The sequence below is a fragment of the Dicentrarchus labrax genome, unplaced genomic scaffold (assembly GCF_905237075.1).
Source record: "Dicentrarchus labrax unplaced genomic scaffold, dlabrax2021, whole genome shotgun sequence".
Lineage (NCBI taxonomy): Eukaryota > Metazoa > Chordata > Actinopteri > Moronidae > Dicentrarchus > Dicentrarchus labrax.
This window is the reverse complement of record NW_026136722.1, coordinates 10,427,594-10,444,554: the sequence shown is the minus strand read 5'-3', so window position 1 is coordinate 10,444,554 and position 16,961 is coordinate 10,427,594. Positions and strand designations below refer to the sequence as shown.

Below are 16,961 nucleotides of genomic sequence, written 5' to 3'. Positions count from 1 at the left end.
TGCATGTGAGTGTTGGGTTGGTGTTAAAAACAGTATAAACAAAATACAGTTATAATGGTAAACTCTGGTAAACTGGAAGTTTTACTAATGTAAACCAGTGTTATGTTCAGCTGTGATAACCTCTGAACACTATCGACAAACCCACAGGCTGTTTCATCCTCCTGTCGTCCTGTTCAGTGGAGGTGGGTCAATCTCTGAAGGTTTTTGCATTAAGTGTGTTGATCGCTGTCCAAGGTGCTGATCCTGGAACCCCCCCGGGGAGTCTGGAGCTGTCCAAGGTACCCACCATGTAGGCCATGCTGTTGGCCAGGTACTATTTTTATGTAATTAATTAATTATTAATTATTTATTAATGTTATTTTAGGAAGCATGGCGATTCATTCTGCTGTTTTTTTTTTTTTATCACAACTAATTTATCTCATCAGCCTTTTTTCCTATTTTTTTAAACAATCTGTTGTATGTGGGCTTGTGTGTGTGCTCCTGATATCCCTGTATCACGGTGATCTGGCTGATATCAGGATGCTGGCACCCAGAAAATGCTTGTCGAAGTCACGTACCGAACAGACCGATGGAATGTCCTTCCTCGCTTGCCGTCGGAAACACGGAAAAACTGTGGACATGGTGCTGAGCCAGTGAGCCTGCTAGCCATTTCAGGCTGTTCGGCAGAATGTTCGGTAAACAGTGATAACTTGTCAGCTGACGAAGGAGGATGTGGAGGGGATGTGGCTAAATAATGGGCAACGTTTTTGGGAGAAAGAGTCGACCTACTCGTGTAACGGAACAAGACAAAGCCATTTTGGTGAGCTGATAGCGGTTGTAGCTGCAGATTAGCCCCGTTACATTAACACAAGGCAAGTGTTCGCTAGCAAGCTGCACAGCGCTGTGGACAATAACACAGATTCATGTTGCTCTATCTCACTACTGTGTAGATGAGTCCACTCGATTTTATATTTCTCTATGTTTTGATCAGTTTGAATGGTACATATAAGTTAGGGTATGCTGTTACATGTTCAAATATACCTGACTTTGTGCATTTCCACCACAGCAATTGAAGCAACAGAGAGATAAGCTGAAGCAGTACCAGAAGAGAATCGCCCTTCAACTGGACAAAGAGCGACTTCTGGCAAAGCAGTTGCTAAAAGATGGCAAGAAAGAGTAAGCATTAACAAAAAAAACAGTCAGTCAGTTCAGACCTGTCATCATGTAGTCACACCACAATGAAGGCAAGCAGTGAAAATGGGAAAAGAGGTTGTCATTAATGAGAAATAATCATAAGGTTGACCAAAAGTATTACAGTGTCCTATAAGTAAGGGACAGTAGGGACCCTGTATGAAGGTGCAGACCCCTCAGTGGGCTCAGTGGTATTTTTCTGTAACTGTGTGTTTTGTTCGGTGTGAATACCTTTTTAATGAAACACCATAGCATTTGCTTTTATTATATGTTGCCTTTTTATTTTGTTATTGCAGAAAAGCACTGCTGCTTCTTAAGAAAAAACGATATCAGGATCAGCTTCTAGACAAGACTGAAAATCAGATTTCAAACCTAGAGCGCATGGTAAGTTTGTTGTGATATGACACTGTTTTAATGCCATCATGTTTTTTAAAGTTACCAAATCAGAGCTCAGAGGGTTCAATGTGATCTTAAACATGTAGTCAAATGTCTGATCTTTTCCTCTTTTATGCTGTAATCTCTCTATGTGCTGTTTAATTCAGTCAAGCAGGTTTTCTGATCAACCTAAATCTGAGCTGCAAAAATGTGTAAACAATGAGTGCCGTCATTATCAGTAATAGACTTGTGTTTTTGTTTTACAGTATATGGATATCTCAGAATCCGTATTGGTGTTCAAATGCTATATATATAGACATACTGAACCATTATGTAGTCAGTGTTGTATGAGAGAATTAATGGAGCAAACTGTTTTTTGATCATCAACAAATATGTGCATGTTAATATGTGTCAACAGGTTCAAGATATTGAGTTCATGCAAATTGAGATGAAAGTCATCGAGGGGCTCAAAGTTGGCAACGATTGTCTGAAGAGTATGCACGAGGTAGATATCCTTTTATGTATTGTTTCTGCCTTTTGTGTATAGAAATATGGCTTTCACATTGATAATAATACCCCCTTAAGCTGTATATATGTGAGTGTATACTTAAGCAATATCAAAGTTTCCACTGATGAGCACACTTTCTTTAATGTGATCCTTGGGTGAGGACTGAGCAGCAGTGAGAGCTTGTGGTTTTGTGTTAGCATAGCTGGTGCACATTGTTTGAAGATTAAAGGATTAAGAAGCAAAGCCCTGACTACAGCGGTGCGACTGCTGCACATCCTTGGATACAGTGCACGGATCTTCCTCACGAAATTCACAAGCCAGCCAGAATATGTTGAAAAACACTTTTTTTCATCCAAAACATTCTTCTTCTGTAATACGGGCTTCCTTTTCTTGCTCATGACAGATCATGTCAGTGGAAGATGTGGAGAGAATCCTGGATGAGACCCACGAGTCAATTGAATATCAAAGGGTAAATGTCTGCTTGATGTCAGTCATGTACACCTGTTCAGAGCTATTTCTGCTATAATTGTTTATTAAAACCAATATATATATATATATATATATATATATATATATATATATATATATTATATATATCCTACTGAACATGTACCAGTATACAGGGGGGAGGGGATCAGGCCGTGAGTGCAGAGACGCAGAGCCGTATATAGAGACGGCTCTGGTGAGTGGTATTCACAAGTTAACGTTAAATACAAGTACTCCGCAGCGACTCTAGGGGTAGCTGTTTGACAAAACCGGAAAACTGCATAGTATGCCATAATATGCCTTTAAATCTGAACATTCCAAGACATTATCCATGGATAACAGTTCCATATTTACACCAAGTCAGCCAAAAAAACTGAGCTGTCACTGCGCTGTCAGCTGACACTTTTGACACATTTTTTTTTTTTGCTCCTGCAGCAAATAGATGAAATGCTGGCTGGAGCCTTGACTCAGGAGGACGAGGACGCTGTTTTAGCAGAGCTTGAAGCTATCACTCAGGTGGGTGTTGAGCCGCATGTTTAACCTATATTAATACGAAGAATGTTTGCTGAGCATGCATGCTTTTTTCCTTTCCTCTAACACCCCACTTCACACACACACACACACACACACACACACACACACACACACACACACACACTGAGGCCTGGTGTAGCCACAGGCTTCAGCTGTTTGCCACTTAGCACTTCCACTGGAGCAGCGCTGTGGCTAAAGCTGTGATTCAGAGTCAAGTGGGGATTTCATGTCAAAAAATGCATGTTGGTGTTTTGACCTCAGATTTGTGAACTATATCTGTCTGTTGAGGAGAGGAATGATTCTAGCTTCTAAGTATTTTGAAGAAAGCCACGATATCATTATTCATATCAAATAGTAGGCTGTGTAATTGACAATAATTAAAACCTCAGCAGATTTTTCTTCTTCTCATCTAATTATTATTCAAAATGACACACACAAACCACACAAATTATTATGTTCCATGCTTGAACACAGACACAGATTCTAATTCTTCTCAATTTGACAAAAAAGGGAGCAAGCAATGCAATATTCCTTTTAACAGCGTATCTACAAATGTTTTGGATGTACCAAAATGCAGCCTAACATCCTTCTTTAGTTGTCTCTAGGGATAATTCTTCTGAATCCTGAAGCTTGCATCGCTAAAATATCAACTATTTTGGAACCAAAAACATGTTTTAGGCTTGCCAACTGAATATTTCTGTGCTTCTTCAGTCGGTCAATGTAATCTTTTTGTTACAACTCGTATTGTTTTTCTCTATCAGGGAGACGATGTAGCACTTCCAGAGGTCCCCACTGAGCCAATACTGGAAGTCCCAGAGGCAGCTAAAGCTGAACCAGGTACACCACAAAGCCTTCCTTACACACTTTATGTATTTGTAATTGATGCCAGACTGATCATATTTCTTTTACTCTCTTTTCTAGAGAGGAGAGAAGCAAAGAACAAGCGGGACAGAGAAATGTTGGCTGCCTAACAGACTGTGTTTGTGGTCTTTGTACTGAATTCTGCTCATTTCAGTATTTCATACTTAATTGTTAGTAGGTAAAGGTAGGGCCTGCAGACATCAGAGCACCTTTACACATTGTACAGATTCAGCACTGTGTCTGTACTCTGGTTCACACATCTTCCCTGAAGTATCTACAAACAGGAAGTGTCTCTCTGTTTCTCACTTGGTTTAACAGAAGGAAAGGACTGATTTTTAGATGTTTTACACATGGATTTTAGTTGTTTTCCATAGTAAACTGAGCTGTGGCAACAATGTGTTTTCTTGGCTTTTCTTTCACAAACCTTTTTATGTTTTTTAAAAAGGTTATCAATGAGTATCATACTGTTTTGTTCACATTCTCAATTTGTGTGTCATGCTTTCTCCAGAAGGGGGCAGTCTTTGCTAGTTTTTGGTTGTTTTTTGTCACTCAGTACACAAAACAGGTGTCTTCATTCACATCCCATCAGAGTGTGTGTGTGTGTGTGTGTGTGTGTGTGTGTGTGTGTGTGTAGTTATTGACAGAAAGTAGAAAGCTCATGTTGCTGATATGTGGGAGATGTTTAGACAAGAAAAGCCAATATAGTATTTACAATCCTACACTAAGTGGGCACTTAGACTCTAATTAGCATGTACAATGAAGCTAGCACAAATTATCCACTGTGAGAAAAACATCACCTATGGTGTTACTGAAAACAGTCAGTCAGAGTATGACTCGCTTGCAGCCTTACGCAATGCAGTTATATACGTAAAGTCTTCTTTTGTAAGCAGAGAAGAAGAGATACATCCTGTACTGCACATCATTCTATAGGTTACTCATAAGACAGCAGCAGTGTGTGTGAGGGCTTTAACGGGCACAGGCAGAAAACAACTAAATGCACCATATATGCCTGTTAGGCCATTTGTTTTAGATGGGTGTAAATCTTAGAGTGGAACTGTGTCTTAAGCTCACACATTAGAAGAGTCAGTATTAACAGGGAAATCTCTAAAGAGAGTTTTTTTTTCTCCCTAGGGCAAGAACAGCATTTAAATATATATGTTATTTGTAGAGAAATAATAATGTCTGTGTATATTAAAGGAATGCTGGAGCTTAATCAGTACAGAAATATGGGGGGCGGGAACTAAAACTGCTCTTTGACAAGATGGTGCTGCGTTATAATGCTGTAGGAAATGTTGGATTTACGGTTTGAGCCCTCATGTGAACAAACGCTCTGTAGTATGGAAGCCATGGCAACACGGTAGTGATTTATTGTATGCTACTGACTCATTATAATATAGCCTTTGGCAAATGGTATCTGTAATTAGCACCTTTTTTTGTTTGTTTTTTCTTTACAATTTAGCCTACAGTCATTTTGTTTTTATATAATATATCGCGATCAATATAGGCCTGTCTCATATCATACCCTACCACTGGTGCACCGTATGTGTACGATATTTTGCTAGTAAACGACGTGTTGTTGCACTTTACTACTGCCTCTCGTCTGAGACCGCAAGAAAAACCGAGCCCCCGAGGCGTCCGTGAAGGCAGCAGCGCGCTGTCAGCTGTGGAGAGGGAAGGTGTGTTTAGTTGAAGTGGGGTTGGTTTCGGGAGCGCAGCATCGTCTCTCTCACTCTTACGGGCGCATTGCCTCGCCTTTTGTTTGACTAAACTCGCTTGTTTTAAAGCATTTTCACCTCCTTTTCCCGCGGATACACGTTTCAGGGAAAAAAACGTTTATGGTCCTGGCTGAAGATTTCACGATGTCTCGCACCGACGAGGTTCACCGCTTGACGGAAAATGTCTATAAGGTAAGGTTCAACTAATGAATAAAGTTTTTGAGATTCACATGATTATATGATTTCCGCTGTCAGACTCACACTGCGGACTCCTTTAGACTTACTAGTGTCTATTGGTCAAGACGCATTCAGAGCCGTGTGGTTTTTTTTCTTCTTCGATAATCTGTTTAGGGTGAGGCGCTGTAGATTTTTTTTTTTTTTTTTAATCAGTTGCCAATTGACCAAAACGCTCTGTCTTCCACCTCCGCATATTTTTGTGTGACGCCAGGTTTGATGATGAAACAACAACTCTCAGATAATGTCCCCCCTCCCCAAATCGAAGTGTTTCACTCATTCTATCCCTACATGTAGCCCAGGCCTGTATTTTATTCCTATTAAGTCTACTGCGCTTATAGTAGTCTGAGATATTAGATACCAGTGTGTTTCTGTAGCCTAGTTTATCTGCTGAATTAGGGACATTCCAGAAGTCAGTGTTTGACTGGCAGAGAAGGTTGGGCTTATCTGTTGCAACAAGTAAACATTTGCCCCTTAGGGATTTCAACATTCAAACCTGTTCTACATAAAGACCTGTGTGAACTTTGCGTGCAATTGTTAAGCCTCAGTACTGAAGGAAAAAAAGATTCCCAGAAAGTAATAAAATAACAATGGATTGCTACTGGGGCTTCATCTCTTTGAATATTTTTTTCTACTAATTATTGCATCTTATTGTCTATGAAATGGCAGAAGAAGATTAAAAAATGCCTTCTTCAGATTGCTTGCTGAGTCCAACCAGCAGTCCAAAACCAAAATGTCTTCAATTCAAAATGATATAAAACAAAGAGAGGCAGCTAATGTGGGGTAAATGTTGTCATTCATCAACTACTGTAACAATGCTTATCATTGTTGGTTGATACACGACTGAAACAAAAATGTTTGATTAGCAAAATGGTTGCAGATTAATTAATCCATTAATCAACTACTTGCTTCAACAGTGATTGTTTTAATTCATTAAAGCTTACTTTGGGCTTTGGTTCACTTCATAGCAGGCACTTATGTTAACTAAACTAAATGTTATGACGGCTCCACACCTGAAATACTCTCAGGTTTCTGTTTTGATTAGAGCTCACTGATACTCAACAAGGTCTCTTTCAATATATTCCTAGTCGTTATTTACAGGTAATAACCCTTAAATGTTACCCTACTTATAGCTTCCCCCTACGCCCTAAGCCAGCTGTAGTTCCCCTAACAGAAGGCCAAAAACGGGTGGAGGGTAGCTGCTTGCACTCCTGCAGGGAATAGACATCTATCAGAAAGGAGGTCAGATGAGCAGAGACTGACTGGTGCTTCTTTTAGAGCCAACAGGGGAAGCAAATGTTTCAGGTGGCTATTTCTGTGCCGAATTGGTCACACAGCCTACAGTGTATCCTTCTCATTGTGAATTGAATGCTACGCTCTGTCGGGGGTTTGTCCATGTGTTAACACCTACTAATGTGGGTTAATCAACATAGACACACTGTAGGTGTCTGGATCCCGAACCGTTGGTGAGAAGGGGTCCTTGCATAGATGGTCTTGCTCATTCAAGTGCAAGCCCAGCAGCAGGGACTCGGTCTCTGGGGTGAAAGCACCCCGTCAGAGTCCTGACAGCCAGGAACACTGATGGGCAGTGGAGTGGAGAGACCGAGTCCCTCTTCCACTCTGGGGATCTGACCTCTTGGCAAAAGCTAGGAAGGTCACAGAGAGTGTTATCTGTAGTCGCTGCTTATTTTCCCCCTGCAGTGTAAGAGCAAGTTTCACAGTCTGCTTTAATATTTAAAGAGGTGGGTTTAATTTGACTTGGTGATGAAAAGCATTAGTCTTTCATAGTACTCTGCATGTTTATGCGCTCACAAGCACACTTGTTTTGAAAAGAAATGATGGCATTTTACTACAGGGATAGGCGGTGTAATCGGCATGTTTGGTGTCTGAAATCTGCTGCTATTAGTTTGGATGCAAAATGACACTGTCTGAGTTTGAAGTGCAGACTGTCAACTTTAATTTCATGGGCTTGTCAGCCACATTGAGGGAATGGTGAAGCTGCTAGGCTTATTGCATAAGTATTAAAATTAGATACAAATTATATGACTTATGTAAGTAATAAGTAAAGATGATGGGAAATGTATCCAAAATCCACCCCATGACCCCAGTTCACCTAGTCATTAACGGCCCCTTTTTATAATGAAGTTGCTGATTGTTTGCACAGATGATTAAAAGTGAAGACTGTTGCTAGTCGCCCAACATCAACTCTGTGGGAATGAATGGGACTTTAACTTCCACAGCACTGGCCTGTCCCCATTTCTCTCCTCGATACACATTTGAACACCTCTGTAGACTGTACTGTAATTGTGTTTGTCTGCTTTGTATGCGAGCAGACATTCTCCTGAGGAAGAGGAAACGTAAAAAACATACGGCGGCTGCAAAGTCATTGCAGCCAGCAGCTGGGCAGATACTGAGTAATCGCAGGGGAGAAGAGGGGAGTAACTCTCCTGCTGTGACTCATGTTAGCCCAGTTGAGTGTGTGTTTAACAGGGCTGGGACTGTAGGCAGGAGATTCAGAATCTCACTGCTGGGGTTGTTCCTTTGGTAAAAGGGCAGAGGCACTCCTTAGTTTTTTTTGACATGACTTTATCTTAATCAACAGGGGAGTCAACCCTGTTAAACTCAGCAATCCCTGTGTGATCCTGTCTGACTCATTTCCATTCTCCTCCCTCACATAGCCAGGCAGTTCCAGACATGGCGAAAGGCATCTAGTCATTCCCGCGCTGACCGGGTGAGACAGATAGTTAAGACTGACACTCGGTGCTCGCGTGTTTGTGTCTTGTGTGTTTGTGTGTGTGCATCTCCACCAGCTGGCCCATGTTGCTGGGTGTCTGTGCGCCAGGTCAAGCCTCTTAACATGCCGATGGATGAAGTCTGGGCACCGACCTGCCCTGACCGGTGGGGAGGGGCGAGGACAAACTGAAGTGAACAAACAGATTAATCAGACTAGAGACTGAAGAAGAATGGGGTTGTGTGTTATATCAGTCGGTAATGAAACCTTTTTAATCGCTACCATGATTTCCACCTTAAAGCTTCTAAAGAGTTAAAAGGAAGTGGAAGGGTACATGGAAGCAAAGGGTCCGAACACACCCTTAAGCACAACATGGCTTCTACGTGTACTTATTCAGAATCTTTGTCATAGGAAATGTGTATTCTGGGACCGGTGCATGCGATGCAGGTTTTGAACACACCCTGGCAGGTAAGCGAATAGAAGGGTGTGTCCCATCTCTACCAGCCCTCAGGACTAAACACTCATTTTCCCATGCAACACCACTCCCTAATTGTCAACACAGCCTGGAAAACGGTGAATGCCGTTTTCTCAAATAGTTGTTATGAGGAAAGCAAAACAGTTGTTTGACGTTAACGCTGGATGATACTCGATACTCTCTGGTTATGGTATCTGTATTGTGTCATGAGCGTGATACTGCTGCTCTCCGCTGTTGGATTAAAGCAAACCCCGATCCAGTTTTTCTGCCTAAAAGACGTCTTGTTATGTAATTGGTTTCTCTTTCAGTTGCAATATTGTCGTGACATTCACTACACTCCAATGAGTGATATTCTGATAATGATAAGAGGACTACAGTTTCACCACAATCTCATGTGGGAGATCTGAACAGGTGGTCTCTTAGCAACAACGTGCCATTATTCTTATGTGTTCCTGTCATATCATTGTGCTAAAATACTTGCAGTTGGTGAAGGCCTGGAGAAGGCGAGTGATAGAGAGGAAGAGGGATGGAGAAGGGGATGTTACGTAGTTTGTTTTTGCAAAGAGATAAACATGAGATGTTGAACCTGGAAAAATGCTTCCATAAGGGGTCCAGAGTAAACCAACCCAATCCGCTGTGTATACAGTGCTCTGCCTTGTCCCTGTGGTCTTGCATTCAGAAGTTGTCTGCAGTCACTTGAATGATGACACCACCCATCACTTTATTTACTCTTTTTCTAGCAGTATATCACATCAAACGCCACTTGCCTTTATAATATGCAATTTAATGGAGTTTAAAATGACTTCAGCTCCTGAACATCTGCCTCCAGAATATAGTGTTTCAACAAGTTTATGCCTGCTGGTGCCTGGGGCCTTGAAAAGATTGCATTATGCACTACAGGAGATATCATAACATTCATTGCCTGTGGAACAGCAGATTTGTTCCCTGTGCCTTTGACTGCGATGCAGAGAGAGGACTATTGCTCCACACACCCACCTTCTCTGCACGTCCGGGGGCGGATGGTTTAGAGACATTCTCTCTTTTCTTTTACTCATCACTGCTTTTTCAAGGACGGAGACTGGAGAAGCTCAGTGCTAAATCCAAGGCTACACTGTATTATTGACTGCAAAGAAGCTTCGTAGCTGTTGCTGACAGAAAAAGGTTAATTTTGAAGTCACCTTGTTAACATGGCTATTGTCCCAAATATTACTTATCCACCACAAAAAGAAGCATACACAAGGATGTTCTTACTAGCATTATAGAAAACATTTAAAATGCTTTATTGTGGGGGTGGAAGAGAGAAGGAGATGAAGAGAGGGGAAAATAGATGGAGACATTCCACATCCTTGTTGAAATAGTCCCTAATTACTGTGGAGGGTGAAGCTGTAATTATACAGACTGAAAGAGACACACAGAAGCAGAGACAGAACATTTCAGTTAGTACTGTGGCAGTGGACAATGGCCCTACATTTATGGGTCATTGGCTACAGTTAACATGCCTGTGGCTGGTGTTACTGCACATCTCTGTGGCAGATGCTGCTACTTTCAGTAGCAATGGCCACACTACACCCACTAGGCTAGCTGAACAGGCAACCACAGTGTTTCTCTTGAGTCCCAAACCAGTCATGATGTTGAACAGAAAGTATGAAATCCTGCTCGCATACCCACATGGTTTGAGTGTTCCTTTTGGTGAGGACATTTCTATGCAGTGAAACTTTGCCATTGGGATGTAAAGTTAGTCACTTTCCTGTGTTGATTGACAATGTAGCAGGATGTACATTTTTGCAACAATAAAAGATAGTGCCCCCTCTGTGTAGCTTTCAAATTGGCCGAGCACTTAGAAAGACCGGCACTGTGGGGAACTTAACTAGGACATACAAATGTATTTTGAGTTTACATTAAGCACTTAAAATTGTGGTTTTCTGTCTGTTTTGGACTGTGGTGAAATCTAAATGTTGCAAGGAGGAGGTCAGCAGTGGGACCCTCACACAATACATCCATAATTCATAAACACCTCTTCTGAAAGCTTTAAAGCTGCCATGCAAAATGCAAATTTGCTGATTACTTCATCATGTAACCAGTGAAGTGAAAGTTCTTTTCCTTTTTTTTTTTTTTTCTTTTAATTTGATGGTCATTTGGAGAGAAAACAATATCTGCCATCTGTTTATTACATTCCTGCTTTTGAGTCTTTCACAATTGATTCGAATTAGGACCAAATTTTGGGGGATTTCAGAGTAATGCACGACACTCCCCAACCAAAATGAATAGGTCTTTTACTGGTCAAAGAACTAAAGCTAGCAAATAAGTCTAGGTCTCGGTTGCTGTGGTAACCAGCGCCTGTGTTGTGGGGTTAGTTGAGTGGCTAATGCTGGTGTGTGTGTGTGTGTGTGTGTGTGTGTGTGTGTGTGTGTGTGTGTGTGTGTGTGTGTGTGTGTGTGTGTGTGTGTGTGTGTGTGTGTGTGTGTGTGTGTGTGTGTGTGTGTGTGTGTGTGTGTGCGACAGTAAAGCAAACAAACGCAGTAAATAGTTGGTCTCTGGCGAGCAAATTATTTGTTGTGCTCTGGCGGCAGGAGACACTGCAGTTCGAAGGTGGGGTCAGGCCAAAGAACCTGTCTGAGAGGTGGCTTGGTTTTTCTCTCCTCCACCTGAGACCCCTTGTAGGTGACGGTGGGGCCATATCAAGTTTTATATAGTCCAGTTGTGAATCTGGCAAAATTGTTGGCATTTCATTGGCAAAAGCCCATAATAATGTATCTGTTGGTGACAAACATTTACCAAATGATGTTTCTTTGCAAGGAGGGAGGCTTCCACATGAGGTGGCATGCTTTGTTCTCGATGTGTTGCAGACTTTTAGGATGTTTGCAGATACAGCACACATAAATGGCTGAAATTGAACCTTAATGATAATGAAATATCATTAAAAATGATGAGCCTGTATTTATTTTTCAATCCCAGTTAAGCATGAGCTTGCAGACCAATTTTCTTCTACCTTTTTAGCTTTCAGTGTCCTGATAGCAAGGTGCAGACTGTGTTTGCGTGGCAGAGAAAGAAAAGAGTGTGGGGTGTGTAAGTGGACAAATGTTAGTAAGAGCTGATTCAAGATTCATGGGGAAGGAGATGCATGCTTTTGCAACACTTGAGTTTCCTTGGTTAGCATAGCCCTTGTCCAATAATGAGTCACCCTGCACTCAGAATTATATTGAAGAAGCAGAATTAAATCTAGCTGATATGAAATTATCTCTGTCTTAGAGCACAGTAACTCGATACAAACATGTACACATATACTGACAGTGGATGAGCTTCAATATAATGTCTGTGACTACATCCCATAATTGGATCCCTGCTACTAATAAGTTAGCTGTAATAATTAGCTCAAGCTGGGCAAAGAGATCAGAGACCGGCTTTTCATTCCCAATATCTCTTACACCCCAGTGTTGGGAAGTGTTGTCTATTTTAGTCAGAGGAGACAAAACCGTCCCCCATCTGATCCCAACAGAAAACTGGGGTAATTCCTTTGGGCATTGTGCATTGTATTTTCAAATGCATATTTCCAATACAAAACTTGAAGATCCTTTTAATCAGACATGTTAGATTAGCTGTTTTGTTCAGTGTGTGTTTGCATGATATAAGCAACATCAATATTTGTAACATAAGAGAAAGTGAGTGTCAGCATTTGCTGCATCAGCAAACAAAGATACCATCATCACTTTGTGAAGTTATAAGAAGAACGCCTTTGATCTGCTCAGTATAGATTCCTCTCTGTGTTTGACATGACTGATGCGCAATAATATACTCTGTACACTTCCATAACAAAAGAATATGAGAGCTGTTCTCAAACTGTACAGCCTTCTCTCGTCTCACGATGTTGAAAAGTTTGCTCTCCTCAATACAACTTGGAAAGGACACAGATATTCACGTGGTATTCTTGGATTTGATGTTCGCCTTGGCTTCGACTGAAAGCACATGCTGTGCCTACTGCAGTATTAGTAAGGCCTTAGGTATGCAAGAAGGACCGGCTTATTCATGGCATCCATTCAAAGTGTATACCTGGACTTTGCTCTGAAATAAGCTTGTGACAGTCTGTGTGGTTTCTGCATCGATGTGTGTACTTTAGAAAGTTCGCTAACCTTTCAGCTGTATTTCAGCTGTGTTGCAGTAACCTAAGAAGTTGGCTGTGTTCCCTTCACTTGTACAATAGCTCTGCACTGATTTCCTTGTACTCCACATCTCTTGCTGTTGTGTGGTCCCCTTGATAACTCGTGAAAATGCCACTACATTGCATGGAACTGATGTTAATCTGTAAATCTAAGATAGTCTGTTTTAAGAAGAACTTTGCTACCATCCCTTTTTATGAGGAAACAGGAGAAGCCAGCACTGACTTGAACTTACTTTTAAACATGAAGTTTAAATTAAATTGGCATAATGCTGAAATGTAATGTGATTTGTATGGAATGCAAGCTCTCACAAGTGGCTATTGTCTTTCCAATATATCATACGAGTCGGACATTGTCGGCTATGACTGCAGGGGTAATAGATTTAAGAATATAAACAATTTGGGATGAACTTTTGACCAGTTAAAGGATGTTGAAGTTGCATATTGCAATTATTTAAATACAGCTCAGTCTTCCAAGCACTGGAAGCTGTGAAACCTGCAAAACACTTGAAAGGCCCTATTTAAAACCAGTGTTAAATATGTCCTTTCTGGACTGTAGAAACATGGTGGTTCAACATTGCTACCTTCAGAGAAGAGGACCCATCCCTCTGTAGATGAAAACATCTCATTCTACTGTAACAAAACACAAAAACAGTTCCTCTTTTCAGGTAATTTATACACAAATGAAAACACACTTAATAATACTATATTCCATTTCTGCCAATAGATCATCTTAAATGTTACACAAATGCTTTTTTAAATGTATTTAAAAACCCAGGGTGGTTAGATCCAGACTTGACAAAATACTCACACGTACTCCACTGCTTATTGTCAGCTTTTTCAGCACACTTAACACTAAAGAACAAAAAAATACGTCGAGAGCTTTTCTATGCTCTTTGACCATTAATATCTGATTTAAATAAGAATCACAGCAAATCCTAACTTTTTGTATCACTTATCAAACATAAATAACATATGCATTTTCTCATTCTGATATCCTGATCCGTGCTCCGAATGGCAGCATGATGTATTTCTGACAAGTTCTATGGTTAATCTGTCTGCTTTTGTCAGCTAAGAATGTGAAGTACAATGAAAGCAACCAAAGTAAAGCTATTGAGTGGAAATGTTTGGATTTCATTTATGACCTCAACCACACCCCTATATGGAGAACACAGTAGACTGCATTAGTAGTTTTCTCAAATCTGGCCTTTTTAGACTGACTATTCACACTGTAGTTTGTGTTTGCTGGCAGATTTGGGTGTTCAAGCATTGCTAACCTGATAATTCATTAGTTCCTGTGGCAATTTTCTTTTTTGTAATCTACACAGTGTGGTAGATGAAGGGCAACACATTTGCAATGAATCGCATGCTTATCCACAGCTGCCCCAAAGCCAAACGAAGTGGAACTGATTTTAACTTCATTTAATTGTGGTTCATTTCTTGTGCACACGTTTGCACATTGCAAAGTTAATTTTAGAAACCATTAACTGGACAAAAAATACAAAAGTGTGTACTGAGCTTTTACCCCGGAATGCTGCATTTCTTATCCGTAAACATTATACAATTAATGCCACTAGCTTCATCATTTAGCATCACTTAACGATGGCAAAACATGATATGGCAGCAGTTTTCTCGACATTATCGTCTCGCCTACTTTAGTGAAATAACTTTGGAAACACAGGGTTTCCCCCAAGAAACTGTTTAGCCATGGTGGTGAGACACCTAGATCCTGATGTGTCTCTTCTTGTTCCGTTCATTTCTTCATCAATCAGTGAAGTCAACCAGACGGGAGATTACGCTGCGACCTGATTATGCTCTCTTGGCACAGTAATTAGTTATGTTAGTTAATAATAAAGGTCTTCTATGTCCTCCTGCAGATTGACACCCATCATAAACTCACACTGCTCCTTATTATGAACGAAAAGACTAACAGTGTGGTTGCCATCATATTTTTTTTTTTTTTACATTCCTCACTGATTACATCATTAGGCTCTGCTGCCTCTGCTGCCTGTCACCACATGACATGTCCTTATAGTCCTCACAAATACAGTAAATGGTGGTTTCAGTGCTCATCTGATCCTAGGCATTTTCAGGCCTGGGGCTGGTTGCGATATAGAAGAGGGAAGGAGTGAGAAGGGGAGGGCGAGAAGGAACAGATGATGGCATCCTGGCATCTGATTGTGCGTGATTCCCCCTGGTTCTAATCAGCTGGTGTTACTTCGAAATTACCCCACTTTGCATGCCATTACTGCGACTGTGTGACAGAACAGAATGAGCAGAGGTGGATTAATATCCCCTAGTTTGAATCAACAACCTGTTTCATACACACCGACCTTGTTTCAATTGCTGCTTCCAAGCTGAGGAAAAATTCATTTTGTTAGGGGGCGCAGGGAAAAATCATTTCAATCCTCTTAATAATGTTTTCCCTTATCTGCAGCCTTTATGCTCCCAGAGTTCTCCATATTCTTCCTGCCTCACCTCACACCACAAATGGGTGTCAGACAGATTTGATTCATTTTGTAGGAGACATTTCTCTGTCCTCCTTTAATTGTCTGCTTTAATTTTTTACCCTGAGTGCTGATAATGAATTCTTTCTGTCCTTGTGTAGGCAGCCGCAAAATGGACAGCTTCTCCGTCTCCAGAAATGAAAAAATTACACTTCAGCCGACATGTTTCTTGTTTTATTACTTCTTTAATTGAAAGATGATACAGAGGAGTGGTTGAATGGGAAGGGGGATATACAGTTTGTGATTATATAGCTTTGTTCGTAGTTCTTTCAAATATTCCATCCTTGCAATTTGCTACTCAATCACTTGCTCTCTCTCTCTCTCTCTCTCTCTCTCTCTCTCTCTCTCCCATGTCACACAACTTCAAGTGCCTCCTGGCCCCATTTCCCAATTAGCTGCCACAATTAGGGTAACAATGTAGTACAAGAGAACTGGGATGACAAATTTAGCAACAATGGGAAGAGATGAAGAAAGAAACTACCACTCACTGTTTTTTTTCCTTTCCACTTCCCCTCTCTTATATAATAGTTATATCTGTGGTTAATCATGTAATCTTTATGTGCAGTTGTTTATTCAGTGGCAGTGGGTCAGCATGTGTATGTGTGTGTGCAGTATGTGTAAGAAAGGCAGTAGCCTGTGTCAGTTACCTTTGGCCTCTTCAGTGGGAGAGTGTGCCATAATGATGCTGCACCGGGCTTTGCTTTGTTATGTAATCCTCCCACCGATTTGAAACACCACCACTCTTTTATTATAAAGCCTTGTATTAATGTAGGAGTGTGCACGAGTACACGCACGTGCATATATGCCTCTTTGTGTGTGTGATTTGCACACATTCGCGTGACCCCCGTCCTCATCAATGAGATGCACTTTACATCAGAGTCAGGCAGAGCGAAGAAACATTTAGAAAAAAACATTTCCTTCGCGAGATCCTGAGGGACGCGTTAGTCTTTTATCTTCCCGGAGGCAGAGAGAGCGGGGATACCTTTTTTATGTTCGCTCTGTGTGTGTGTGTGTGTGTGTGTGTGTGTGTGTGTGTGTGTGTGTGTGTGTGTGTGTGTGTGTGTGTGTGTGTGTGTGTGTGTGTGTGTGTGTGTGTGTTGAAGAAGGGATTTTCCCCCCAATTATGCTCCTATCCGTAGTATATTAGACTAACGGAGCCCATTGGTGGGTAAAGGGAGCTGATTTAAGCATGAGTTGTTATTAGAGTAGTTT

At 41.1% G+C, this 16,961-nt stretch overlaps 2 protein-coding genes across 6 annotated transcripts in view; both read left to right on the top strand.

Moving 5' to 3' along the window:
• Positions 1-592: 592 nt before the first annotated feature.
• Positions 593-4,329, top strand: LOC127355926 (charged multivesicular body protein 6-like). The gene is made up of 8 exons (XM_051387249.1): positions 593-799; positions 1,046-1,155; positions 1,467-1,554; positions 1,964-2,050; positions 2,457-2,522; positions 2,975-3,055; positions 3,835-3,910; positions 3,995-4,329. Exons 1-8 carry the CDS (start codon positions 734-736, stop codon positions 4,042-4,044), a joined length of 624 nt encoding a protein of 207 aa, XP_051243209.1. The 5' UTR covers positions 593-733; the 3' UTR covers positions 4,045-4,329.
• Positions 4,330-5,610: 1,281 nt separating this feature from the next.
• The window catches only part of baiap2a (BAR/IMD domain containing adaptor protein 2a), a 48,404-nt gene continuing 37,053 nt past the window's right edge, over positions 5,611-16,961 (top strand). For 4 of the 5 annotated variants that reach the window (XM_051387246.1, XM_051387245.1, XM_051387244.1 and 1 more), the window contains exon 1: positions 5,611-5,841. In XM_051387246.1, the coding sequence (XP_051243206.1) occupies positions 5,770-5,841 (72 nt within the window). In that variant the 5' untranslated portion in view covers positions 5,611-5,769. The remainder of the gene's footprint in view (positions 5,842-16,961) is intronic. The other variant, XM_051387248.1, reaches the window with a different exon arrangement.